Raw genomic sequence first — 27,898 nt, forward strand, 5'->3', positions numbered from 1 at the left:
CTGTTTCCTGGCATCATTCACTTCCGTGCTCTCACTGGTTCGGTGGTACATCAGCACTACAAATCGGTCTCGCAGTAACATTGAGCCTTCACTGACCTCACTTGGCATGCCTAGGAGTTCATTGAAAGCATCATTCACCTCTGGGAAAGACTTCCAAGTTTCCCAGGCAGTCTTCTTTCCTCTGCCAGCGAATGCAGATACAGTATCACACCCAGTGAAAGAAACGGTGAAAGACTGGGAGAGTCAGACACTATGTTGGATTCAATGTGGCAACCATTTCGTGAACAGCTTTGTACCGAAAGCTTGACCTGACACCAAAGGCAACCCACAGCTCATCAGGAGCTGTCTTGCTGAATGAAGCCACAGCCAGTACCACCACATCAGTATCAATGGTACGTATGGTCACCTTCTTACAACCCTTTTGCACAGCATCTGTCACATGCAGAAGTAGACGAGTGTCGGCCTCCTCTTGCGAACATGGGGCAAGGCGGGCCAAGTATGACTCAGCAGGAGAGCAGAGAACTCCACTTCCATCTGTTCCATACAGTTCCTTGCCCTCTGCTAGAGGAAGATGAACAGCTTCATGTGACAGGAAAGCAAACAATTCGGTTTTGTTCTCATCGGCCCGAAGGAAGTCCTTCCAGTGCTTTGGCATCACAGTAGGAGTCACCCTTTTCCTGGTGCCCTTTCCCCTCTTCTATCTTGTTGAGGCTTTCAGGCTGGCAGGTAGGTATACATCCCAGACAAGGTCGATGCGGCTGCTTTTCTCGAGTTGAGCAGAGATGTATGGTGCAAACACCCTTTCTCCATACTCTTGAAATATTCTTGATGTTCCAGGATTCAGCATTTGAACCACAGCTGCACCATCAAGAATTGTTGCATCAGCCACAGGCGCACTATTGTTTTCGAGCAGATCTGATTCCAGGCAGTGAAGTAGTCCTGTTTTTACCCCAATCCGCATTTTTCCTCCAGTTGACAGAGCTGGTGGGGCTGCCTGGTTTTCATGGGTGAAGAAATTGTCGATGTCTCCATCTCGAGTTTGACAGGAGATGTACAGCCTCGAAAAGAGACTACAGTCACTCTTCAGTGCTGCGAGCTGTGCCTTCTGTTTTGACTTAATGTTGACCGGTGGCTTACTGAACAGTGGCAACTTGTTCTTTGGAAGTGTTTGTGTGACAGGTGTTGTGCACTATTCTAGCCTTTCTGTCACAAACCTGGTGTACTGCTTCTCACCAAGGGTCTCGATCCTTCTCAGTTTCAGCCACTCGGGTGTCCATGATGTCCCTTGTGTTAATGACTCATAGGTCTTGGCTGTGTTCTAGAAATGGATTCCCCATCTCTTCCAGCACTGTCAGGCCCCACCAGAATCTTTCACCATTGCATTGTTCTGCTCATGGGACTGGTCAAGTGTCATGGCAGAGAACTTGTTGCTGGTTTTGTGCACCACAAAATTTCCAGACTTGAATTCTGCTAGGACATCTGGGTGTTTTTCAGCAAGAGTTGTCATGTCACAGATGTGTACAGGAAGCCATCTGGAGTAGTGCTTGTGATCTAGGGTGAACATCCAGGGCATGATCTGCGTCAGGTATTCCACGTACAGCTGGGCGTTACCTTTACGAAGTCACCTGATGTACCTCAGCAAGAGAAGCTCCAATGACAGGGTCTTAAGCCAGTAGTCAAAGTGGACACTGGCCTTTGCTCGCTGTATGCACCACTCCTCAAAAGGCGGAGTATCTGGTTGCATGGCATCAGTATCATCGGATGTGCAGTCTTCACTGTAAGCTTGTTGGAGGAGTGTATAAAGGCTTTCAGCTGTGACCTGGTGTGCATGGCGGGTCTTGGTGACATGGCGGGTCTTGGTGACATGGCTGGCATGTATGAAGGAATTTGCTGTTCCGGAACTTGCAATGTCAGCCTGTACCAGGGCGTTCGTCCAGCCACTGTCTTCCAGCCAAAAACACAATGTTAGCACCAACCACCACATTTTACATCTTAGGTTTATATTCAGATCTGGCGATCTCAAAAGTATCACCAAATGAATGGGCATCCCCAATTTAGTTGGAAATGACACCCATAATGTTTTTCTACACTATTTGGTTCCAAAATTAAGCGCATTTGTACATTAGACTCGGTGGACTGGCGGCCATTTTGGATTTGACCTCTCACGGTCCTCAGAAGTCAAATCTGACTTCCCTCCACATCTGAAAATAAACCTTATGGTATGCACTAACTATGTTAGAAATTTCATCCTTTTCTCATAAAATGCACAATTGTTGTTGTTAGCCGCTCTACTATAAGCCTTTTCATAGGTCTCCCTCCCCTTGACACAACATTCTAATCCTCACCTGGTGCCTTGGCCGCCCAACAACGGACGGGAAAACCACCCGTGGAGCATCATCTCCAGCAAAACCTGCCTTGCACATCCTAGTGCCATTGTCCACCACCAGAGCTGCACCGTTGTCACCCATCTCGTCTTGCCTTCAAAATCAATCTGCAATATGAAGCATAACAATACATGATGAGTTGAGATGTGTACTCGACAATGTTTGTTTCTTGGCAAAGAAGGTTTGCCATTGCCTTACCAGCACTCAGGGAAGGAGTTTACCTGTCTGATAGGTCTGCGTTGTGATTGTGTAGTTCAAAATCCCATATGTAGTCTTTCTTTAAGAGAAGCCATCTACCAGATCTCACAGTATCACAAGCACATTCTCCTCACAAACGGCCTCAAAACCACTTTATACAGGTTTCATGAACGCCTGTGTGGAAGTATAAAATTTATCTATGAATCGAGTGGTTTATATGAGCCACAGCCTGTCAAAATCGTTGTTTAGAACCTACTCACCTCGTGTGCAATTTTTTATGACTTCCATCAAGAAGTTAAAATTTGCCTCCAGTAGGCGAATTATCGCTGGCACCCTGACCAAATTTATTTGCTCGGAAAAGTATAACTCTTAACAGAGGCAACGTTAGACCACCTCCTGTCATAGTTTTGCTGAAAACCACAGAATGGTAAATCATTTTTTGTATCGTTTTTATGATTTCTTTATGACTAAGCATGATATATGGTGCTCTGAAATATAGAATTAGTATTAGATTGGGTCTTCCCAAATGAAAAATAATTCTGTACAATATCGAATAATGATTCAGAAAATCTCGTTGCGTTATGTTTTTAATACACGCAAATATAGATATAAAATGTTTTTGTACCGAGTTCAATAAATAGGTTGTAGAAAGATATTAATTTGAAAGATATTGTTTTCAAGGCAAAAATGATACATCTGGCACCAGGTTGTCTGACTGGCACCAGGTTGTCTGACTGGCACCAGGTTGTCTGAAGTAAATTAGCATTCAAAAAAAGTTAATTACAATTTCCATTGTTTGGTAAAACTAATTTCCATCAATGTTTTTTTGCCATTTGCTCGGCAAACTTGTTTTCATTTTGGCTGTGGTATCGGCTCAGTATGGAGTCTGTAACAAATTCATTGTTTGATAGTGAAATGCAAATACTTGTAAATTATTGGGCAGGGTCGAGGGGTCGACTTGTAAATTTATTCGAGGGGTCGACTTGTAAATTATTGGGCAGGGTGGAGGGGTCGACTTGTAAATTTATTCGAGGGGTCGACTTGTAAATTATTGGGCAGGGTCGAGGGGTCGACTTGTAAATTTATTCGAGGGGTCGACTTGTAAATTTATTCGAGGGGTCGACTTGTAAATTTATTCGAGGGGTCGACTTGTAAATTATTGGGCAGGGTCGAGGGGTCGACTTGTAAATTTATTCGAGGGGTCGACTTGTAAATTATTGGGCAGGGTCGAGGGGTCGACTTGTAAATGTATTCGAGGGGTCGACTTGTAAATTTATTCGAGGGGTCGACTTGTAAATTTATTCGAGGGGTCGACTTGTAAATTATTGGGCAGGGTCGAGGGGTCGACTTGTAAATTTATTCGAGGGGTTGACTTGTAAATTATTGGGCAGGGTCGAGGGGTCGACTTGTAAATTTATTCGAGGGGTCGACTTGTAAATTTATTCGAGGGGTCGACTTGTAAATTTATTCGAGGGGTCGACTTGTAAATTTATTCGAGGGGTCGACTTGTAAATTTATTCGAGGGGTCGACTTGTAAATTATTGGGCAGGGTCGAGGGGTCGACTTGTAAATTTATTCGAGGGGTCGACTTGTAAATTATTGGGCAGGGTCGAGGGGTCGACTTGTAAATTTATTCGAGGGGTCGACTTGTAAATTTATTCGAGGGGTCGACTTGTAAATTTATTCGAGGGGTCGACTTGTAAATTATTGGGCAGGGTCGAGGGGTCGACTTGTAAATTTATTCGAGGGGTCGACTTGTAAATTATTGGGCAGGGTCGACTTGTAAATTATTGGGCAGGGTGTTCCCTCCCACACATGAAAGTGGATGGTTTGCTTTTGCGTTAACATGTGGGGGATGGGTTCACATGTACCTTTCTTTCTTCCCACTTGCTCTTCATATACAAGTTAATCTTATAACGAGGTTTTGAAAATTGCGTAGAGAACTATTTAAAAATTGCATGCAGTCTTGGGTTTAAAAAAAAAACAAGACTCGGAAACAATTCGGAAATAAATACCTGAAATTGATATAGTTGCTTCCAAGTTTGCTTCAGCAGGGGAGATATCTCTGGCCTTTTGAGTTAAAAAAAAAAACTGTCAGGAGTTCCCAGTAAATCTTTTTCAAAAGCAATAATTAAAATTATAAGCATCTACTGAATTATCAGGACAGTTATGCTAAAATCCTGTGAAACAATAATGTTGAAGATGAATGAATTACGGATAACATGCAGGTTTGGAATTTGATGTGCTTGCAAAGATTATATTTAAAAGTTTAATAAGTAAAATATATAAAGTTTTTTTGTAGTTTACATTTACATAGTATAAAGTAAGTAACCTTTCAGATGTCCTTGTAGTATTGAACATGAGTAAAAGACATATCCACTTATTTGTTACAAGGTTTAAAAAAGATTTACATTGAAATAGTCAGTGACTTTCACATGTCCCTGAAGTCTCCAAACATAATGGGGAGAGCGTTGGCTCCGCAGAGCCTGGTGTGAACAAAAGAAGAACATATGTTGCTCATTAAGGATATTTTAATATGCAGACCTCACTCAGCAGGGAGTCTGCCCATCCCAACATTCACTCGACCTATCAAATTGCATTTCCCCATTTCTCGATCCCTCCCCCCCCCCCCCCCCATATTTCATTCGACCAATCCCCACTGTCCTAAACCCTCCCACCCACACTTTGCTCAACCAATCCTACTGCTCTCCTCCCCTTTTCTTCATGTGACCAATCCCATCTTCACTTCACCCCTCCCTTCACTGGCTCCTCCTAATTATTTATTTGTTTCCAGCCGGTATAAAAGACATGTGGACAACTTCAGCTATTAGGATTTTCACTTATTTTGTAAATACTGTATATTGATATTGTTCACTTGGTTTGTAAATACTGCATGTTGATATTGTACTTAGGATTTTCATTTGGTTTGTCGATACCTTATGTCGATATTGTATACTGTGCATATTACTGTGTATTTGGTGTATTCTTATGATGTTTTCTTTGATGTATATCTCTACTGTACCAGGATTTTGTAGTGTATCTTGCAATGTGCTTTTCGTGATTTGCTGTATGTTCTTCTTGGTTTGATAAGGGTTTATTGTTTCTTGCTGTGTATGTAAACAAAAAGTGACATCCTTCTCGGGAATTAAAATTTGTCAATCATTCTTCTGACAAAAGGTTTGGACATTGAATTCTTGCTTCATCAATTACATACTGTCAAAATTCCACAACACCTGGAGCCAGATATTGTGCCAAAACCCAAGGCCGCAGAGGCTCCTCCCATGGATGTGGGGTTGGGGGGACAAGGGGTTTATCGAAAGGGCGAGAGAGTCTGTATAAAAACGTGGGTTGGAGAGCTTCTTACGGAGAGGGGGAAAAGGACTGAGGCTCAGAGGCTCGCAAATTCGGAGCTTGAGAGGGTTTCCAGACCCTGTCTGTTAGTCTGATCGTTTCTTCTTCTTCTTCTTCACATTCCCATGAGCGTCCTTTGTGTTCTTCTCTCTGTCCTACATTTTGCTTTGCTAGCTCTTGTTTTTTCCCCCGGACTTTGAAGCGCTTTTCGTTGCAATATTTGGAACGTCTGTCACAATATTGACTGTTTGCGGATGTCGCCTCTGAATAACTCCATGAGGACGGCATGTCTTTAAGAGACCACGATCACCAGTCACCCAATAATTTCCTGCTGGAGCCCACACCCAGTGTTATCTTGGCATACGCAAAAACCCAAGTGTGAGTGGGTACCCGCACAAAAATTTCCCGGTGGGCAGTGGGTCTCCTGGCAGGGCACCGGGGTGTTGTTCATGGAGCAGAGGGTTCCACGACCAAGCTGTCGGATGTGGGAATGGGAAAGCGAAGGTGTGCAAGGCCGAAAAGAGAAGAAATAAGGAACAGAATGAAAGGACAGAGACGGAAGATGCAGGAAAGAATGAATGATGAAGATTAATCGCGTGACGAGAAACGAACAATGAAGCGTGAAGGAGAATGACAGAAAGAACTGTGAGCGAACAAAATGCAAGGAATGACAGAGAGAAGACCACAGAGGGAAGGAGAGTACCGTCACATCCGTGCGATCAATAACAATCGAGCTCCCAATAGAGTCCGTAACCCTCTCAAGCTTTGAATCCCTCCGGTCCTTTCAATACCAATCTCTCCTTCACACCCCTCTGAGGCTTTACATGCCGGCCTTTATAGACCTAAAATCCCCCATGCTCCACTTTGCCACTTCACCTTGTCAATAAGCGCGATATCCTTCGGTGGGTGCTCACGAAACGTGCACAATATGGCTCTGGATGCACTCATGAAGAGAATCGTCTCACGAGCCTCTGGTTTTGGTGCATCCTATTGTCACAGGTCATCACGAAGCAGTTTGAAATGGTTTCCAGGGATGGGGTGTGGGAGGTGAGCTGTGAGGATTATGCGTTAGTGGTGAGGAAAATATGCGGCAGATGGTTTGTAGAAAGGAATGTGGAATGATGAAAAATGATATTTGAGATTTCTCACGAGACAATCACAATGCAGATCGATCAACGTGGACTTTGGACTGTTAAACTAAACAATATAACGATGAAATAACGGCTTTAACCATGGAGGGTCTTTTTGCGACCCCTCAAAAACACAACAATATACACAGCACCTTCAGAAAGTATTCACATCCCTTAAGTTTTTTCACATTTTTTTGTGTTTCGGCCTGAAGTTAAAATGGATTAAATTGAGATTTTTTTTGACACTGATCTACACATAATACCCCATAATATCAAAGTGGAATTTTTACAATAACATTCAAAATGAAAAGATGAAATGTCTTGAGTCAATAAGTATTCAACCCCTTTGCTGTGACAATTTCACTCAACATCACTCGTAATGAGGTTGGAGTTTCACTGGACAATGATTTAGAGGATGTGTTGACGTCGGGGCATAACTGGCTGGTAACCTTCAATGCAAAGAAAACTAAATTGTTGGCCATATCTCGCTCTAGAAGCAGGTCTTTCCCTTCTGTACGCGCCTTAACAGAATCATCTGAGTTTCAGCTTCTTGGTCTGGACATCTCCTCTAACGACCGTTGGGATAAGTACATTTCTGGTTTTGCGAAGAGTGTTTCCAAACGAGTTGGTTCTCTTTATGGAGAGCAGAGGTATTTACCTCCTGATGCTGTTCTGCACCTGTATAAGACGTCCCCTCAGAGTACTGTTGCCACATTTGGGCAGGAGCACTGGTCTGCCACTTACCTTTACTTGATAGGCTCCAGAAACACACAAGTCAACTTGGTTGGTGTGGAGATGGGTTCAACTCTTCAACCGCTCTCACCGTAGGTCAGTTGCCACTTTTGGTTTGTTCTACAGATGTTTTCATTGTAAATGGTTCCTCCCATTTAAATGGACTTTCTAACTTGGTTCCTCCCATACGAGTGCTTGGACGCAAGACTCGGTTTGCCATCTCCGCACACCCATACACTATAGCTGATCCAAAGTGCAGAATGAAAGGTTATGCAGATAGTTGTATCCCTCGTACTGTCTCGCTCTGGAATTCACTAACTGAAATGTGCTTCCCATTATCCTACGATCTACTCAGCCTTAAGAGGAATGTCAAGTCCTACTTCGTACATCTTTGAGGTTTCATCACATTTACCTGACTCTGTTACTTCCTGAATCTTGGATATTTTCTTCTTGTTATTTTTTTTCTTCATTTATTTATTTTTTATTTTGTTTTGCTTTATCCTTATCTTTATCTAACCTTCATTTAGCCCCTTACCTGGAGTGGCTTTATGACCTGTTTGGGGTGATTTCAACAAGAAAAACTAGAACAATGTGACTTTCGCCAATATGCCTCCGCATAGTCCCACAACGGGTAGATGCCATCACTCTGCACATGTATGGGTAGGGGATCACGTTTGAGAAATTTCGTGTTGATCAGATAAGGTTCGTTTTTCTATCCAAGATGGCTGCCAACCACATGACCCATGACATCATCATTTTACAATTTTATGCAACACTGCTGTGAGATGATATTTGTAAAATTTTGCATTGAGAGGGTGAGCGGTTTTAGAGATATAATTATTCAATATTTTCCTTCAATCCAATATGGCTGACAAACCATGTGACCTATGATGTCATAAATTTCATATTTCAATACAAATGGGTCATAGATCTTGTGCATGAAATTTCAGCATTTTAGGATAATGAATTTGATTGAAACATTTTTGGCTGGTGTACCACTTCACCTATGATGTCATCATTATCACGCTTTTGTTCCCCATTGGGAGTACTTGACAATATGCCAAGTTTCAGATTTTTCCATTCAGCGGTTTCCGAGAAATAAAATTCTAATTATTTGCTTTTAATCCAATATGGCTGCCGTACCACGTGACCTATGATGTCACAATTATCAAAAAGACATTCTGCATGGGTGTCACTCCTACCCTGAAAGTTTCGTCTCAATCGGATATATGGTTGCTGAGAAAAACGAGGTTTAGCCCATATGGACGGACGGACGGAAGGACAACCCAAAACCATAATGCCTCCGGCGACTTTGCGGCAGAGGCATGAAAAAAGGCTGGAGTTGTGCTGCTAATGCAACGCCCCCTGTTACAAGTTAGCTGGTACTCATTTTTCCGACTTTGGAAGGACGACATGCTGAGTCGACCCACCTGGTGTTAATTCAATGGCACGACAGGAGTTTGAACTCAAGAAGGTGGAGATCTTAAGCTTAGATTGGTTGATGAAATATGTCGGGGTAAAAAAACCCGAATTTAATTTATTTATTTATTTGCCTTGAAACCTCTTTAAACCTTTATTTATGTTGAACTATATACTTGAATGCTGTAGAACACAAATCACCATCATAATATTGTTACGTTTGTAGGGGGTAGGCAGTGATTACTTTAGTCCCGGTAGATTTGTATAGATTAGTGTGCTCCGACTGTCATGAAGAAGAAGAACCACCTCGTTGTACTATAAGTAGGGATCCGGTAGACCGTGTGTTCGGATTAAGGTGTATCTTCGTCCCCATTATGAGGACTGGGGCATGTTAACTAGCTCAGGGATTATAGGTAAATTATCCCTTGTACGTCGTTACCTCTGTAATTTATTTCCTATGTCCCTGTTGGCACCGCACCATAGACACGTAGCCAGAATCCCACATTTAAAGGTCCTAATAAAAAAAACATACCGGAAGCCAGGACATTGAGCGCTGCTGTTGACAACCCTGACTTTGGAGGCACACATAGGTCGGGCAGGCCGAGGACACGCCCGGAGGAGCCGTGATTGGGCGGGGTTTTTGATTGACGGGAAGGCCTGGTAGGGAGCGACACGCTGATTGGTGAAGCAAGCACGGGTGATGTCAGAGCGGCGTGTACAAAGTAGTTGAAGCGGCGGACATTTTCCCTTCTCGTTTTGGATGCCTGAACGGACGGCCGTATTTGTTTCTCTCTCTTGCGCCCCTTTCATGCTGGAGACGACAGCGAACGGTCGCAATTCCCTCTTCCGCATTCTCGCCCTGAACTTCGTACGAACATTGTGCTCTCCACTCAAGGAAGCGATCGGATCAGCCATCTCCCGAGATGTTGCTGGTGGACATGCAGAGGCACAACCGCAGTTCAGGAACTGGGGTTTTCCTTGCGGAAGGGTGGACGAACACGGTGTGGAGGAGCGGGCTTTACGCCTGCTGTTCGCTTCATGCTGAGGCCTACTTCGCATCAGCGGGTGCAGCCTAGTGAGACGAGGGAGGACTAAGGCCTACTCGTGCCAACGAACGAGCGGACTTCCCGCCAAGAATGGAGCCGCGTCCAGTCTGCGCAGCCAGTGCCTGGAAGAGTTCAGACAAGACACACGTCGAGTCGAGCTAAGTGCACTAAATAACCACACAGTTATTTTATCTCACGTTATTTTATCCTTTGTCTGTGTGCAAGTCTGTTGTGAGGACGTCGCAATTTAGGAATTTAGTTTATCCCGCATTTTCTTTGTACCGGCATTTATTTAAATAAACCTGTTATTTTTGAACATTTAAAATCAGTTTTCGTGTGTTTATTTTTTGCAGGTTTGAGGACTGCCATTGGGATCCGCGAAGGTAAGCGCGCCGGTTTCTCCCCCTCCCTCATGTTTCCCCACGTGTATTCTCCGCCATTTGATGAACGCCTTGGAGTAACAGCTCGTTTGGTCATCCGTGCTACCTTAAGGTGTTCACCAAGGGTAGTCACGTGACAATATTTCCAAGAACCATGTTGTATATCAATATATAGCATTAGAAGGTGTGGCGTGTGAGAGGCTACAGTATCAGGGTGAAGAAGAGGCCGCCAGTATGGCGATGTACGATGCTGATTGATTCTACGTCCTATGGTGATGAACAAAGCCTTAATTTCCTCAACTGCGACTCAACGTGTCTTATTTGAGTAAGATTTGCTGGTGTGCTGGTAAAGAACAAAGCGCAAGTTTACACGGGTGGTGAATAAGACTATTTCTGAAGCACTAAACTTCCACATTTTTAAAAACAAACTTTAAAATCATTATTTAAGGTGAAGTGAAGTGAAGCTGCTTCAATATTTGGTTATGTTCGTCTGTCTGTCAACAATGTAGAAGAACATTTTTAACACTGTGTTTAATTCTAACATGTTATAAAGGGTAATTCTAATGGGTTCTAAAGGATTCCAAAGGGTAATTCCAATGGGTAATTCTAAAGGGCAATTCCAATGGGTAATTCTAAAGGGCAATTCCAATGGGTAATTCTAAAGGGCAATTTTAATGGGTAATTCTAAAAAGGTAATTCTCAAGGGTAATTTGAAAGGGTACTTCCAATGGGTAATTCTAAAGTGTAATTCTAAAGGGTGATTCTTAATTCTAAAGGGTAATTCTTAATTCTAAAGGGTAATTCTAAAGTGTGATTCTAAAGAGTAATTATAAAGGGTAATTATAAAGGGTAATTATAAAGGGTGATTCTTAATTCTAAAGGGTAATTCTTAATTCTAAAGGGTAATTCTAAAGTGTGATTCTAAAGAGTAATTATAAAGGGTAATTATAAAGGGTGATTCTTAATTCTAAAGGGTAACTCTAAAGGGTAATTCTAAAGGGTAATTATAAAGGGTGATTCTTAATTCTAAAGGGTAATTCTAAAGTGTGATTCTAAAGAGTAATTATAAAGGGTAATTATAAAGGGTAATTATAAAGGGTGATTCTTAATTCTAAAGGGTAATTATAAAGTGTGATCCTAAAGAGTAATTATAAAGGGTTTTTTTTTTTTTTTTTTTTTTTTTTTTTTTTTTTGTATACAAAATCGAGGCTCGTGAAAGAGCGAAAATTAATCACACAGAAAGACAAACAGACACATAAAACAAATAACATCGGGAGCGGTAGACAAGATGGGGAGAGAGGGGGAAGGACACAAACACAACATTTGAGAGCAGGGACCGAGAGACATGGAGACATCGAGAGATCTGTGGGAGGGAGAGGGCTTTGGGGGGGAGGCATGTGAAGGGGGGAGGCATGTGAAGGGGGGGAGGCATGTGAAGGGGGGGGGGTGGGAGAGGTATAAACATATGGACACTGCCAGGATTTCCAGGAAATAAGTTGGAATTTCAAACAAGGTGGATCTGGGGTGAATTAGTGGGGGTAGAAAAGATCAAGGTTATGGATGGGGGAAGATAAGAGATGGTGGTGAACAGCTGTTTTAAAGACCTGGAGGGAGGAGAGGGATTGAAGGGAGTGTGGGAGTTTGTTCCACAGGCGGGAGAAAAGAGGAATGAAAGAGTGAAGGTGAGCAGAGAGCCGAGATTTCGGCAGTTTAACCATCAGAGGGTTGCTGGCAGATCTTGTGCGACCTGTAGGAATATTTGGGGGACAGAGCACGGAGAGAGCTGGGGGAGCAAGGCCGGAGAGGAGTCGGTAGAAGACAGAAAGACCACCTACCTGCCTGCGGTGAGTGAGTGAAAGGCCCTCAGAGATAGCTTCATCGCGGGAGATTCCAATGATTTTGAAAGCTTTGGATTCAACAGCGTGAAGCCGAGCCAGGTGTGAGGCAGGAGCACCAGCCCATAGGGGAGAACAGTATTCCATTGAGCTGCGGATGAAAGCCTTGTATGTGGTGAGGAGCTCAGGTGTGCCGAGGAAGGACTTCGCACGACGGAGGATGCCCAGTCGGCGACTGGCTTTGGAGGCCAGCTTGGAAATGTGGTTTTCCCAAGAAAGATCATGGCAGATAGTGAGACCCAAAAGCTTGAGTGACAGAACTTCTTGGAGAGGATTGTTGAGAAAGTAGATGGGAGGGTTGTCCAGTCGATCTTTTCGGAGAGACATAGTAAGAGAGTGAGATTTGGCAGGATTGAAAGACATGTTCCACTTGTTTGACCAGTCTGTGATTTTGTCCAGGTCTTCAGAGAGTGAGGAGGCTGCAGACTGCCTATCTGAGGGAAGAGGAATGGAGCGGCAGAGAGTGGAGTCATCAGCAAAGAGATAGAGAGGATTTTCCAGAGAGTCAGAGAGATCATTGATAAAGACCAGAAAAAGCACAGGGCCCAGCACACTTCCTTGGGGAACTCCAGCCTGAACAGGAAGGGGAGATGAGAGAAATCCATTCAGGGCCACACGTTGACTACGACCAGAGAGGAAGTCCGCAAGCCATGCATGGAGATTTCCATGGATACCATAGGAGGAGAGTTTGGTGAGCAGAGCTGGGTAATTATAAAGGGTGATTCTAAAGGGTAATTATAAAGGGTAATTATAACGGGTAATTATAAAGGGTAATTATAAAGGGTGATTCTTAATTCTAAAGGGTAATTATAAAGTGTGATTCTAAAGGGTAATTCTAAAGGGTAATTCTAAAGGGTAATTATAAAGGGTGATTCTTAATTCTAAAGGGTAATTCTAAAGGGTGATTCTAAAGGGTAATTATAAAGGGTGATTCTTAATTCTAAAGGGTAATTATAAAGGGTGATTCTTAATTCTAAAGGGTAATTCTAAAGTGTGATTCTAAAGAGTAATTATAAAGGGTAATTATAAAGGGTAATTATAAAGGGTGATTCTTAATTATAAAGGGTAATTATAAAGTGTGATTCTAAAGAGTAATTATAAAGGGTAATTATAAAGGGTGATTCTTTATTATAAAGGGTAATTATAAAGGGTAATTATAAAGGGTGATTCTTAATTCTAAAGGGTAATTCTAAAGGGTGATTATAAAGGGTAATTCTAAAGGGTTTCGTTCACTTCTCGGCTTCACCTATTTAATATTAGTCAGGTTCACTATGTCAATAAATTATATTTCGTTCAAAATCATGGTAGATTAGCAAACCTATACATTTTTGGAAAGGTTATAGCATAAGGAAACTAAAAATCAATGTTTACATTTGGAGAGATACCTGTATGGCGGCCATTTTGGATTTTCAAAATGGCCACTGTAAAATACATATTTTGTTCTATTTCTGCCTCTAATTACCCTAAAAACTTTTAAAAATATACTAAACCTATATTTTCAGGGACAAGGAATCCAATGAACGTATCAAATTAGTGCTATGGGGAATGGTAAGACACGAATCAAAGGTGGTGAATAGCAAAATACTGTCTTTATATTCGCGATAAGTTGCATAATCAAATACATGTTATCATTTTGTACAGGCAGTTAATAACATCAAAATGTGTCACAATAATTCATATCACCAAACATACACAGGCAGTCAGCAAAATCATATATACACATGCAGTCAGTATAACTTCACATCTACACAGGCAGTCAATGACAAAATATACACAGGCAGTCAATGGCATCAAACATACACGATTACAGAATATGCCATTTAGAGTTCGTCATCACTGTCCTGTGTGTCGTATCCGACAATATAGTCCGCATCGTTTTCACAGTCCGTTCCACACAAGCAAAGGTCGGTCAAATTGATTGGCAAATCGAATTGGTCGAATGGTCGATCGAATCGAATTCGATGAATCGAATCGAATCGAATCGATCGAATGGTCGATCGAAATGATTGGTCGAATGGTCGAATGGAATTGGTCGATTGGTCGAATTGGTCGAATCGAATTGGTCAGAATTGGCAAATGTAAACATTGATTTTCAGATTTTCCATGTAATAACGTTTCCAAAAATGTATATGTTTGCTAATCTACCATGATTTTGAACGAAAAAACATAGTGAACCTGACTATATGAAAAATGTCAAACTAAACCGCATTCTTCTGACACGGGTGCAATTTTTATTAAAATTGAAGTTTATACATAAACACTGCGTGGAGTTTTGCGTTTAATGAAATCTCTAGTTTATCTTTTCTTCTTCTTCTTTTTTTAACACAATTCTCACATGGAGAATTAAAAAGAAAAAAACCCTGCAGCAGCCAATTAGTCCACAATAGAGGAACTGAGATGGTTAACTCAAATATACCAAAAATACAGCCATTCAGGACAAAACGCCACATACATGATCAAAGGCAATGAAGATTTGCGAAAACACCGTGGGAGTTACAAAAATATCTAGAACGGCACTCGGTAGAGCGCATAAGGGGTGTTGCAAAACATTTTACCTTTTTTTCCCCCGAATGCGTGCACAACCGTAATGGGTTATCGGGGGGAAAAAAGGTAAAATGTTTTGCAACACCCCTTACCTCCGCCAGGTTGAACGCTTTATGTTTTCTATCCCACTGATAGGCCGGACCTGGATCCAAACCTCAACCAAAACTTAATCAGGTTGTTCTTTTCACCTAACCAACTCATCCACCAAGTTTTGTCATGGGTTGTCCACAACTTTTTAAAATATCGTGCAATACAATGTTTTTGTTCCCATTTCTCAATTATTAAGAATCACTTAAAATTATAGGATCTAGATCCGGATCTTCACCAAAATCTAATCATTTCGTTCTTGTCACACAGCCAACCTGTCAGCTAAATTTCATTCCAATTCATCCATATCTTTTTGAGATATCCTGCTCATAGACATAAATATAGGGGCAATACCCCTGTAACTCACCTGGTGGAATAAACGGTATACTGCACTGACTAAAGGTATTTTAAACCTTTCTTGCTAGAAGCTAGGGCAGCATGTAGAATCATACTAACATAATCATAAGACTTTAAATAAACAAACAAAAAAAATACCTATTTTGGGGGGCAACCCCCCACCCGTCCCACCCCGTGTACTCCTCAGACCCCAATTTTTCTAATGCCTTGAGCAAACATTACCACCTTAGACCCCGATTTGTTAAATACCAGGAACAAACTTTGGTACAACACAGGTGATGAAGGTTGTGGTCAAATTTCATCGAAACAGTTTGTGTAGTTTCAGAGGAAAAAGCAAATTCCTATGTTGGAGGGGTCAAACCTGGACCCACTTTGACCCCGGTAAACCCCCTTAGACCCCGATTTTTTTTAAATGCCGTGAACAAACTTTAGTCACAACACAACAAATATAATTTGTGACAAATTTGGTCGCAATCCCATCAGCGGTTTCAGAGAAGAAGTTTCAAGTGTTTACGGACTGACGGACGGACGGACGACGCGCCATAGCATAAGCTCCCCTGAACTTCGTTCAAAGAAAACAGACAGGGGTGAAACCACAACCTGTGTCCACCTTCAGTGACGGAGGTAAAAATACATCACCCCACCAGGATCTGCATAGAGAACCGAACATACAGTCGTGGCCAAGTGCTGGTGGCGAAAAGTAACCCATTATCAGAAAGAGTACAAGCATTGGTTTCAGGAAGGTGAACCTCGGCCCGAGGCATTAAACCAGGGTGTTTTATTAGGTGTGTGTGTATGTGTTTGGGGAGGTTAGGCAATATGGAGAATCTTTTGACTATTTTTTAATTGCTGTTATTATTGCGGTTTGCGGATTGGATTATAAACAAGTATTTCCTCCTTTGTTTATTCCTGAATATCTTGCCCCCTCCCCTCCCACCCACCCATTCCCCCAATTCCTTCTCTTTTCAGCATATATATATATATATATATATATATATATATATATATATATATATATATATATATACGTACCTGCGTCCAGAAGGACACCTTGAATAAAAAATATATTCTGCACAGAGACAATAATCTCACCAATCTGCATTAGTTTTATTTATTGTGAATTTTCGAAAATAAAAGAACGAAATAAAACTTTTAAAACGCAACAAAATTCTACAAAACACAAAAAACAAGTCTACATACAATTTACAAATCCAAATCGATTCAACCAGGTAGGCATACGTAATACAAACAAGTCAATGTGCACAAGGAAACTATTCGAAGTTACCAACCACAACCCACCTGGGCACACCGAGCACAAAGCAATCGATTTGCACAGCAAGTGTCGATTAATTTCCAACCTTGGAGATTTTATATGACAACTTACCCGCCCACAAGCAGTATCGTGATTTCACCATAAATGGTAAGATGCAGGAGAGCTCGACGCTGATTGGTTAAAGCTCACCTGCGAGATGTTTGTTGGCACGGATTGTCTGCATTACAGGTGTGTGTTTGTTTTCACAAACTTAAACTCGAACGACACTGTGGAGAGCGTACCTCCGCCAGGCTGAACAGTTTACGTTTTGTATCCACTGATAGGCCGAATCTGGATTCAGACCTGAACCAAAATCTAATCGGTTTGTTCTTGTCACTCACCCAACTCATCCACGAAGCTTTGTCTTAATCCGTTCACAAATGTTTGAAATACCATGCTACATATCACTCAATGGTAAAGAATCACTTAAAAAATTAAAACTTTTCCTATCCGGATCAGTATTCAAATTCTTCATCAAAATCTAATCTATTCATCCTTGTTCTATTCTTCTAATCGATTCATTCCCCAACCTGTCCACAAAGTTTCATCCGAATCCGTCCATAACTTTTTGAGATATCGTGTAAAATATCGCAGGCATACTAGCAGGAGTAGCCGGCATTGCCCAATGATGTTCTAATCCTGTTGGCATTTTGAAGAAATCCTTTTGGATTTAAAAAATTTTTTGTGGGGGCCTAAAACACTTCCCCACACCCACTTAGGACAATTTAGATTTGATATCGTAATATTACACACACACACACACACACACACACACACACACACAAACATCCCAGTACCAGGAAACTCATGGAAACACGAACCAAGGGCAATCATTGAAAATGATGACGTCATACTCATGCACCACCTGATGATTCCATCGAGTGTGAACATAGAAAACAAAGCATTGCGTCTGGACATTGTACTCAGGAACACAAAGGAAAAATGCAGCATTGATGATTGAGATATCAGTACCCAGCGATTTTGGCATAAACAACGCAACCATCAAAAAAATGAAATATATATATATTGTTACGGTTTTTAGAACCTTCACTTTGTAAATTTAGTATTAAATTTCCTGTGTACATTTCCCCTTTTAATTGGCTGTTAATTGAAATGAGTGCACCGTAGCTAGTCCATGTACAAGCACGTAGGCCACCATAGAACCTCTCTATAGTTATTTCTTTATTCTATGTCAGTATAAGGCTCTGTTGCCCATTAGTTGACACTGCATTGCACCGAATCGAATAAGATAGGATCCCTCCGACACCACCATGGCCTCCTGAAAAGCGCCAGTACGGCGGCGTTCGCCACTACTGCTTTGGCTTATTGTCAGCGCCTCAGACTCCATTGAACACGAGGTCATCTCGGAGCGGTAGGTGGGAGGAGTCAGCCAAGCGCCAGGAACAAGGCGTGGCTTTGCCAACGCCTCATCAAGGGGTGGGATCGGTGAGCCCTCGCGACCAATCAAGGCCGAGGCGAGCTCACCGATGGGCGCCATCGCCACGCGCCTCATAAAAGGAAGTTGGGAGGGACTGCTTAAGGAGATGAGTAAGGAGTCCACCGCAGCTGAGTCCACCGCAGCCGAGTCCACCGCAGCCGAGTCCACCGCAGCTGAGTCCACCGCAGTTGAGTTGAGCTTTGACGGCAGTTTCGACCCGCTGCTACGAAGAAACGCCGCCGTGCGAACGAGATTGAGGAGGGTCGGCGGCCGCTCACCTCGAGCCTTGCCGTTTACACGAACCGGACCCGCATCCTTCCAGCTCTGTGGACCACCTGAACCTTCTCATCCTTCCAGCCATTCGTTCCTGCTTCATTCCCATTCATGTGAGTCTGACTGTCGTCTGTTTGTCTGTGTTGTCCCTGGGGTTTAAGTAAGCCTGTATAGATAAGCTAGAAATTGCTGTGTCCTTCTGCTCCTTCCATTTTCTGTATATTACTTTGATTGCTCCTCTTCCTTTAGTCTTGTGTAAATAATAATAAATCCCTGTTCTTCCTACCTTTGCCTTCCTTTCTTCACATCCGTTCGTCTTTGTGATTTCCATCATTGAACACCTGTGGCACGATTTTGGCCAACGCATAAGAATCGGGTTTAGTTTTTGTTAATGGTTCGAACCGCGGGCTGCTAACCCGCTCGGCAATCAGAACATCTAAAACCGTGGTTCGAGCGGGAGCCTACCCTGCTTCGCGGTCAGGAGTGGCACTCAGGTCCTTGGGACTTTTTGTTGACCAAATACCCTGGCTGCTCCCAACCGGAAGGAGCGTTGGGACCCCCAGGACTCACGTCGGTCAGTCGCAGACAAGGGGATTAATCCCCCCTTGGTAAGGGGAAAAGGGGCCGACGTTGAGATCCGTAACAATATATTGTTGTTTTTTTTCAAGAACCATATATTTATAAATCCTAGTGAGATACCCATGCTACGCACGGGTGGGAGGCCAGAAGCAAACAGGCAATGCAGATACGGCGAATGCTAAAGCATGAAACCAATAAATTCCACATTCCTGTAGCACCCTCTGTCGCACGTCAGACATGGACAGAAAGTTAGTCAAGGACTTCCATGAAAAACGTACCCGTTCGCAAACAAACGGGTACGTTCACGTATAGAAACATCGATCGTGGGTCCGTGGCGATTCTGCATATGACGATCCGCGAAGTTCACGTTTAGAATGTAGAAACCATCACAGCATGTCGTCATTTACTTGAACTCAATATCTCTTTTTTCATTCCAAATAACATAAATCCAATCACAAAATGCACTTTTAACAACATTGTTAATGTTTCCTTCATTGTAAAAACTACCAAGTCAACAGTTAAAAGGATTTTGAGCCGATAGGTGTTACGGCCTTGGCAAGATCGATTGAGACAGCGATCTGTCAGCATATTCACCGCCCAAACAGCTATGTGGAATTCTCTCATGTAGAGATTAAACTCACGTAGTTTGAACTTTGCCCGAGGTCATTATTTACTTTTAATGATTGATGTTTATATACGAATCAAAAAGAAGATAATTGGTTTTGGGTCATCCTTTCCACATATCTCGTGGGATTGTGAGTTGGAGAGACGACCGTGATGGTGGGGAGGGGGTTGGCATTCTCTCAAGCAGGGATTCAACCCATGTCCTTATAAAAGGTCTTTGTCCAAGGTCACCGAATCCGATCGGTGCAGCTGATCGGTGCAGATGTGCAACGATCGGTGCAGCCGTTTGTGCAGCACCCGGGAAAATAACGTTATGTGGGAGACCAAACCTGAAAATGCTGGAGGCCAAAGCTGAAATTGGAAAAACAATACACCCTATTTTACTCCAGATCCAAGGATTACCCAGACAAAATATCGTTGCGATCGGTTCAGCCGTTTTTGCGTACCTTTGAACGGACGGACAGACAGACAGACAGACGGACATTTGGTGAATTATAGTAAGATACATATATATATATATATATTTGTTTTTCAAGAACCACATACATATAAAAAAAATTTTTTTTTTCAAGGAACCATATATATATATATATATAAAATTTTTTTTTCAAAACAACCATATATATATAAATAAATATATATACAGTATATATATATTTTTCAACAACCATATATATACATATACATATATATATTTTTTTTTTTTCAAGAACCATATATATATAAATATATCTATATATTTTTTCGAGAACCATATATACAGTCACCTGAAAAAGTAAGTACACCCCATGTAAAGTTTTGACTTTTTCAACATATTTCAACATACAGCTATTTGATTTTCATTTCAACAATATTGATAGATAAAGGTTATATAATATAACAAATATCATGAAACATTTACATTTTGTAGTCCATTGTATAATTTAAATAAACATAAATGCAAATTTTCGCATGTGGAAAAAGTAAGTACACCCTTGTCTCTAATAGGTGGTATTGCCCCCTTTGGCAGAAACAACCTCAAGTAGGCATTTCTTATAACTGTCTACCAGTCTCTGACATCGACGAGGAGAAATTTTTGCCCACTCTTCCATGCAGAATTCTTTCAGCTGTGCGATGTTTGAGGGGTTTCTTGCATGCACAGCTCGTTTCAAATCCCCCACAACATCTCAATGGGATTTAGATCCGGGCTTTGACTTGGCCATTCCAGAACCCTCCATTTCTTTCTTTTCAGGCATTCATTGGTTGATTTACTGGTATGTTTAGGATCATTGTCATGTTGCAAGGTCCACCTTCAGGTGAGCTTCAACTTTCCGACAGATGGCCTCACATTATCCTCAAGCACCCTCTGGTACAATGAAGAATTCATAGTGGATTCTATGATGGTGAGCTGCCCAGGCCCTGATGCAGCAAAGCTGCCCCAAACCATAATATTTCCACCACCATGCTTTACAATTGGTATCACGTTCTTGTGATCAAATGCTGTCTTTGGTTTTCGCCAAACATGTCTTCTGGTACTGTGGCCAAATAGCTCTACCTTTGACTCATCTGTCCAGAGCACATTGTTCCAGAAGTGCTGGTCTTTGCCTAGGTGTTCATTGGCAAACTTGTCTTGCCCTGATGTTCTTTCTGGCCAGCAAAGGTTTCCTCTTGGCACACCTCCCATGTAGACCAAATTTGTGCAGCCTCTTTCTAATGGTAGACTCGTGCAGTTTGACATCAACAGAGGCAAGAGCTACCTGTAGGTCCCGTGATGACATTCTGGGGTTATTAGAGACTTCTTTCAGCATCTTGCGGTCTGCTCTCGGGCTGAACTTGCTGGGGCGGCCTGGCCTGAACAAGTTGGCAGTTGTTTGGAATCTTCTCCACTTGTAGATGATCTTCCAGACAGTCGTATGATCGATTTCAAATTGTTTGGAGATCTTTTTAAATCCCTTCCTCCCAGACTCGTAGGCATCTATAACCTTCTTTCTGAAGGCCTCAGAGAGCTCTTTTGATCTTGGCATGGTGACGCCGCACTTCAACAACAAAGAGCAAACCAAACTAAATGTCTGAGGTTTAAATAAGACAGCTTCCTCGAAGATCCTATCTAACAATGTTCTAATCATTTGCACCTGAGCTGGTGCCCCTGATTCTAATTTTAGGTATTTGAAGTCGTGATAAATGTAGGGGTGTACTTACTTTTTCCACATGCGAAATTTGCATTTATGTTTATTTAAATTATACAATGGACTACAAAATGTAAATGTTTCATGATATTTGTTATATTATATCACCTTTATCTTTCAATATTGTTGAACTGAAGATCAAATAGCTGTATGTTGAAGTATGTTGAAAAAGTCAAAACTTTACATGGGGTGTACTTTCTTTTTCACGTGACTGTATATGCTTGGGGTCATTGTCCTGTTGTCACATAAATCTTTCCTGCATTCTGAAGTCTGAAGTACGTTGAAGCACTCTGAAGCACGTTCGCCTCAAGGACTTTCCTGTATTTGATTCCCTTCATCCGTACAAGTCTCCCAGTCCCTGCCGCTGAAAAGCATCCCATAGCATGATGCTACCACCACCATTCTTCACGGTAGGGTATTTAAGGGTCTAAAAGGTTTTAAGGAGTCTTAGGAGGGCTAAGGTGTCTTAAAGTGCCTTGGAGGTCTTAAGGGTGTTCAGGTTGTAAAGGGTCTAAAGCAGTGGTCCCCTGACTTTTTTGTCCACCATCCAAAATTTGAAATCACATTCACATCGCGACCAAAATGGTACCAATACCCACAATAAAAATAGTTGGAGAAAACGCTTTCGACGTGAAAAAGACCCTCAAAAACAGGGATTTTGAGGGATTTTTTTTTAACTTCGGGTCGCAAACCCGTGTTTGGGAAACCCTACTGTGTGGAGTGTTAGGGGTCTCAAAGGCTCTTGGAGTTCCAAAGGGTCTTTATGGGTTTTAGGAGTCTAGGGAGTCTTCAGGGTGTTAAAGGGTCTTCAGGATCTCAATGGGTCCTCGGGTTGTAAAGGGTTTTAAGGTTCTTCAAGGTCTAATGTAATTAATACACATACTCACGTTATGTATGGACAAACAAACAAAAACAAACTGACCCAAATGCAATACCTTCTCCTCTGGCGAGGGTAACTGCTGAACCAAATCCAACCAAATTTAGCAGGTTCCCGAAATCTACCCAAAGTATGGTTTCTGTCTGTGTAGCATATCTGGGGGAGGGGTTTAGGATGGGAGGAAGACCCCAATTCTCTCTCTGTAAATGTGTATCATATAGCGCCACCCGGTGGTTGTGGTTACTTCAAATAATCTTCTATTAAGAAAATTTGAACAAGTTCCTATGCATTACGGTGATGTTGAAATCTGAGTGAGAATAATTAGAAATTTAAATTTTAAGCGGAGGTTCACACCAAAGCCCCCCAAGCCCTGAGCTTCACAGTGAAGCGGAAGTGAGTTTTGCTTGTGCCATATATAAACAGGAAGGATGGTTGATGAAAATGAAGTTAGCTGACTTCCAAGCAGATGGAAGATGACCTCGGCAAATATATACACATACTGACAAATTACAAATCTGTCTTCACCACAGTTTGTAATAGTGGAAAAATATTTCTGCAGCACCAAGGATACAATATCTAATGTGAAACTTTCCTTTATTTCAAGTAAAAAATTTACCCTTTTGTACAATAAAAACAGTACGATAGCCCACAGCTAATTTATTAGCATATACCGTGTTCTTCTTTTCCTCAATTTGTTATTTTTTAAAAGTACAAAAAGTTTTAATTAAAACAAAAAAGCCGCGTCGATGTTACACAATGCCTAGATGCAGCTGTGCCTATAACGTCGATGTTATAGGCACAGGACATTCCTATTGATTCGATTACTTGATGTTATTTTTGTGCAAAGTGAAAATATATCTCGGCAATTTCCCGTGTGTGGCGACGAATTTTTAATATATCTCGGCATTTTCCCGTCTGTTATTTCGGGCGGTGTATGACTGAGCATGCCGCGATTTAAACAAAATATATATATACTAGCGGGGTCACCCGTGGGAATCCCACGGGCATGGATGTGTGTGACATTTCGACATATTGAGTTATATGCTGCACATTCATTTTTACAAAATGGTTACTGGCAAGTCATCAGATCCAGAAATGGTGTGATGAACACAATTTATTTATTTCACATAATATGTGACCCCTCACTCCTCTCCACCTGACACTCTCCTGTCTCCACCTGACACTCTCCTGTCTCCACCTGACACTCTCCTGTCTCCACCTGACACTCTCCTCTCTCCACCTAGCACTCCTCTCCTCTCCAAACCCTCACATCCCTCTCCTTTCCAATCCCTTACCTCTCCAATCCCTCACACTCCTCTCCTCTCCAATCCTTCACACGCCTCTCCAATCGCGCCTCACACTCCTCTCCAATTGCGCCTCACACTCCTCTCCAATCGCGCCTCACACTCCTCTCCAATCGTGCCTCACACTCCTCTCCAATCGTGCCTCACACTCCCCTCCAATCACTCCTCTCCAATCGTGCCTCACACTCCTCTCCAATCACGCCTCACACTCCTCTCCAATCGTGCCTCACACTCCTCTCCAATCGCGCCTCACACTCCTCTCCAATCGCGCCTCACTCGCCTCTCCAATCGGCTTTCCCCGTCTCGTTTCTCTCCTTTTTCTCCCGTCTCGTTCTTTTTCTTGCTCCAAATTGGCCCGTCGGAATCGGAAATCGGCCCGTCTCGCCCGTCGGAATCGGAAATCGGCCCGTCTTGCTTTTGTGCTTGTGCGTAAATAAATTGTGTTCATGACACCATTTCTGGTGTTGGGCTAGCGGCTAGGGTGCCGGCTTAGGATCCTGGGTTCGAATCTCGGTCGATCGCCGAATTAATGCCAGGGGGGTTGACTCAGCCTGTCATCCTTCCGAGGTCGGCTAATTGAGTACCAGTTCACTGGTAATTCCCTGTTTGTCGTTGAAGGCGGCAAAAAGGGTTGGCGTCAGGAAGGGCATCCGGCCGTAAAACATTGCTTCAAAAAGGGGACAAAAAAACAACAACTACCACGGTCCCCGAAAAGGCCAACCCCCGCTTTGCGGGGAAAAATGGCCTCTAAACGGTGGTTTTTACACCATTTCTGGATCTGATGACTTGCCAGTAACCATTTTGTAAAAATGAATGTGCAGCATCTAACTCAATATGTCGAAATGTCACACACATCCATGCCCGTGGGATTCCCACGGGTGACCCCGCAAGTTTGCATTGACGTTCGTCGATGGACTCGTTCGCCCGTCTCATTCGTTTTCTTGCTGCATCCTGTTCAAGTCTGCGTTCTTCATCGATCGTCTCATTCATTTTGGAAATAGAAGTTTCCACGCAGCGCATGAATTGTCACGATCCTCAAGAGGAATTTGTCTCGTAATCATCAAATGATAAATGGCAAGTAAATTATATTGTGGAAAATTAAAGATTTCAAATAAACCTATTTAAAGTGTATTCGCACATAACTAATTTTAAAAAACGAAGAAATATCTCTCGGTAATTTCCTGAAACATATTTTACTTCCGGCTAATAATGTTGAATTAAATAAAAACGAAGACATATATGTCGGCATCATTGTTGACGTTTTTGTGACGACTGTCATCAAACGAAAAAGTAATATATCTTAATGGAAAAGCAAAAGCGAATTTTTAATATATATCGACACGTTGCCATCGGTTTCATGTTGGGCGGTGTATGATACACCATGACGCGATTTTTAAAAATAAATCTCTGCATTTTCCCGCGTGTGTGGAATGTTCTAAATTATTGCTGACACCGAGTCCAAAACCATCGATAAAAATGAAATCATATGGTGAGTTAGATTGGAGATAAAGGCGTGAGAGAGACTCAATGGCCTTGAAGTTGAAGTTACAGGCGTTTGAGAATTCATTTCGTTCTATAAACGGCAACTTTCTTTGGATTTCCTTCCCGTTTTTTTTCAACCGAGTCGAAAACTATGTTAGCGACTGTGAAAAATGAAATGATATATCGAATTTTTAATATGTATCGACACGTTGCCGTCGGTGTCATGTTAGGCGGTGTATGATACACCATGACGCGATTTTAAAAAATATATCTGCATTTTCCCGCGTGTGTGGAATGTTCTCAATTATTGCTGCCACCGACTCTAAAACCATCGATAAAAATGAAATCATATGGTGAGTTAGATTGGAGATAAAGGCGTGAGAGAGACTCAATGGCCTTGAAGTTACAGGCATTTGAGAATTCATTTCGTTCTATAAACGGCAACTTTCATCGGATTTTCTTCTCGTTTTTTTTTAACCGAGTCTAAAACTATGTTAGCGACTGTGAAAAATGAAATGATATATCGAATTTAAAATAGATATCGACACATTGCCGTCGGTGTCATGTTGGGCGGTGTATGATACACCATGACGCGATTTTAAAAAATATATCTCTGCATTTTCCCGCGTGTGTGGAATGTTTGTGGAAAATTAAAGATTTCAAATAAACCTATTTAAAGTGTATGCGCACATAACTAATAAAAAAAACGAAGAAATATCTCTCGGTAATTTCCTGAAACATATTTTACTTCCGGCTAATAATAAATATGTTGAATGAAATAAAAACGAAGAAATATATGTCGGCATCATTGTTGACGTTTTTGTGACGACTATCATCAAACGAAATAGTAATATATCATAACGGAAAAGCAAAAGCGAATTTTTAATATATATCGACACATTGCCGGCGGTGTCATGTTGGGCGGTGTATGATACACCATGACGCGATTTTAAAAAATATATCTCTGCATTTTCCCGCGTGTGTGGATTGTTCTCAATTATTGCTGACACCGAGTCTAAAACCATCGATAAAAATGAAATCATATGGTGAGTTAGATTGGAGATAAAGGCGTGAGAGAGACTCAATGGCCTTGAAGTTACAGGCCTTTGAGAATTCATTTCGTTCTATAAACGGCAACTTTCATCGGATTTTCTTCCCGTTTTTTTTCAACCGAGTCTAAAACTATGTTAGCGACTGTGAAAAATGAAATGATTTATCGAATTTGATTTGAAATAAAACTGGGGGAGAGCAAGACACCACGGGCCTACAAAACAGGACTCAAAGCTATGCGAGTTAATAAAATGGTGGATATTTGTTTATAGCCACTCCCAGAATGGGTGGAGCTATGGGTGGAGCTACTCTGCAAACCGAGTAAGCCACACCCCGGACAGACACCCAACAGATAGACAGACAGAATCATCTACGGCTATTATAATATAGATATCTCGGCATTTTCCCGTCTGTTATTTCGGGCGGTGTATGACTGACCATGCCGCGATTTAAACAAAATATATATATATCTCGGCATTTTCCCATCTGTTATTTCGGGCGGTGTATGCCTGACCATGCCGCGATAAAAAAAAAAAAAATCTCAATGGACTTGAAGTTACAGGCCTTTGAGAATTCATTTCGTTCTATAAAGGGCAACTTTCATCTGATTTTCTTCCCGTTTTTTTTCAACCGAGTCTAAAACTATGTTAGCGACTGTGAAAAATGAAATGATATATCGAATTTGATTTGAAATAAAACTGTGTGAGAGAGGAAGACACCACGGGCCTACAAAACAGGCCTCAAAGCTATGCGAGTTAATAAAATGGTGGATATTTGTTTATATGAAGCCTCTCCCAAAATGGGTGGAGCTATGGTTCCCAGAATGGGTGGAGCTTTGAGGTTTTGTCTTCTCTGCAAGAACAAGAAGAAGAAGAAGAACAAGAAGAAGAACAACAACAACAACAGCAGAGGGCACTCTATGACCAGCGTCTGCGACGCGGCTAAAAAGGAGCAACACCAAATACACTGCCAACTCAACCAGTCACGAGTAATTTGCAATCTTTTAAAATTCAAGATAAATGGAAGAGTTTAGGTGAATAGGTAGCCAACACAAAGCTGTATACAGGAAAGCAATGCGTCGGGTTAACGTCCCCATCATACCGAGTGGTCTTTGACACCCGCAAATCTCTCACATCTCACTGCAATCAACATTTTGTCATAATTTCAACAGCGTTCAATTTAACCATTTACAATCTCCCAAGGATCACTGAAACGTTCCAAAGCTGCCGGTTGCTCGCGTACGGGAAGGTAAGAAGGCAGGAAGATATTCC

General features: G+C 42.0%; 1 protein-coding gene across 1 annotated transcript in view; it reads right to left on the reverse strand.

The window, feature by feature from the left end:
* Positions 1-16,869, reverse strand: part of LOC137422187 (actin, cytoplasmic 1-like) — a 34,966-nt gene extending 18,097 nt beyond the window's left edge. Inside the window, exons 1-2 of the mRNA XM_068108952.2 lie at positions 16,823-16,869; positions 2,346-2,491 (exon numbers count right to left, since the gene is read on the reverse strand). Coding sequence (XP_067965053.2) covers positions 2,346-2,468 — 123 coding nt within the window. The 5' untranslated portion in view covers positions 2,469-2,491; positions 16,823-16,869. The remainder of the gene's footprint in view (positions 1-2,345; positions 2,492-16,822) is intronic.
* Between the last annotated feature and the right edge of the window lie 11,029 nt (positions 16,870-27,898).

This window comes from Myxine glutinosa, chromosome 1, assembly GCF_964187855.1.
Source record: "Myxine glutinosa chromosome 1, kmMyxGlut1.1, whole genome shotgun sequence".
Taxonomy (NCBI): Eukaryota; Metazoa; Chordata; class Myxini; order Myxiniformes; family Myxinidae; genus Myxine; species Myxine glutinosa.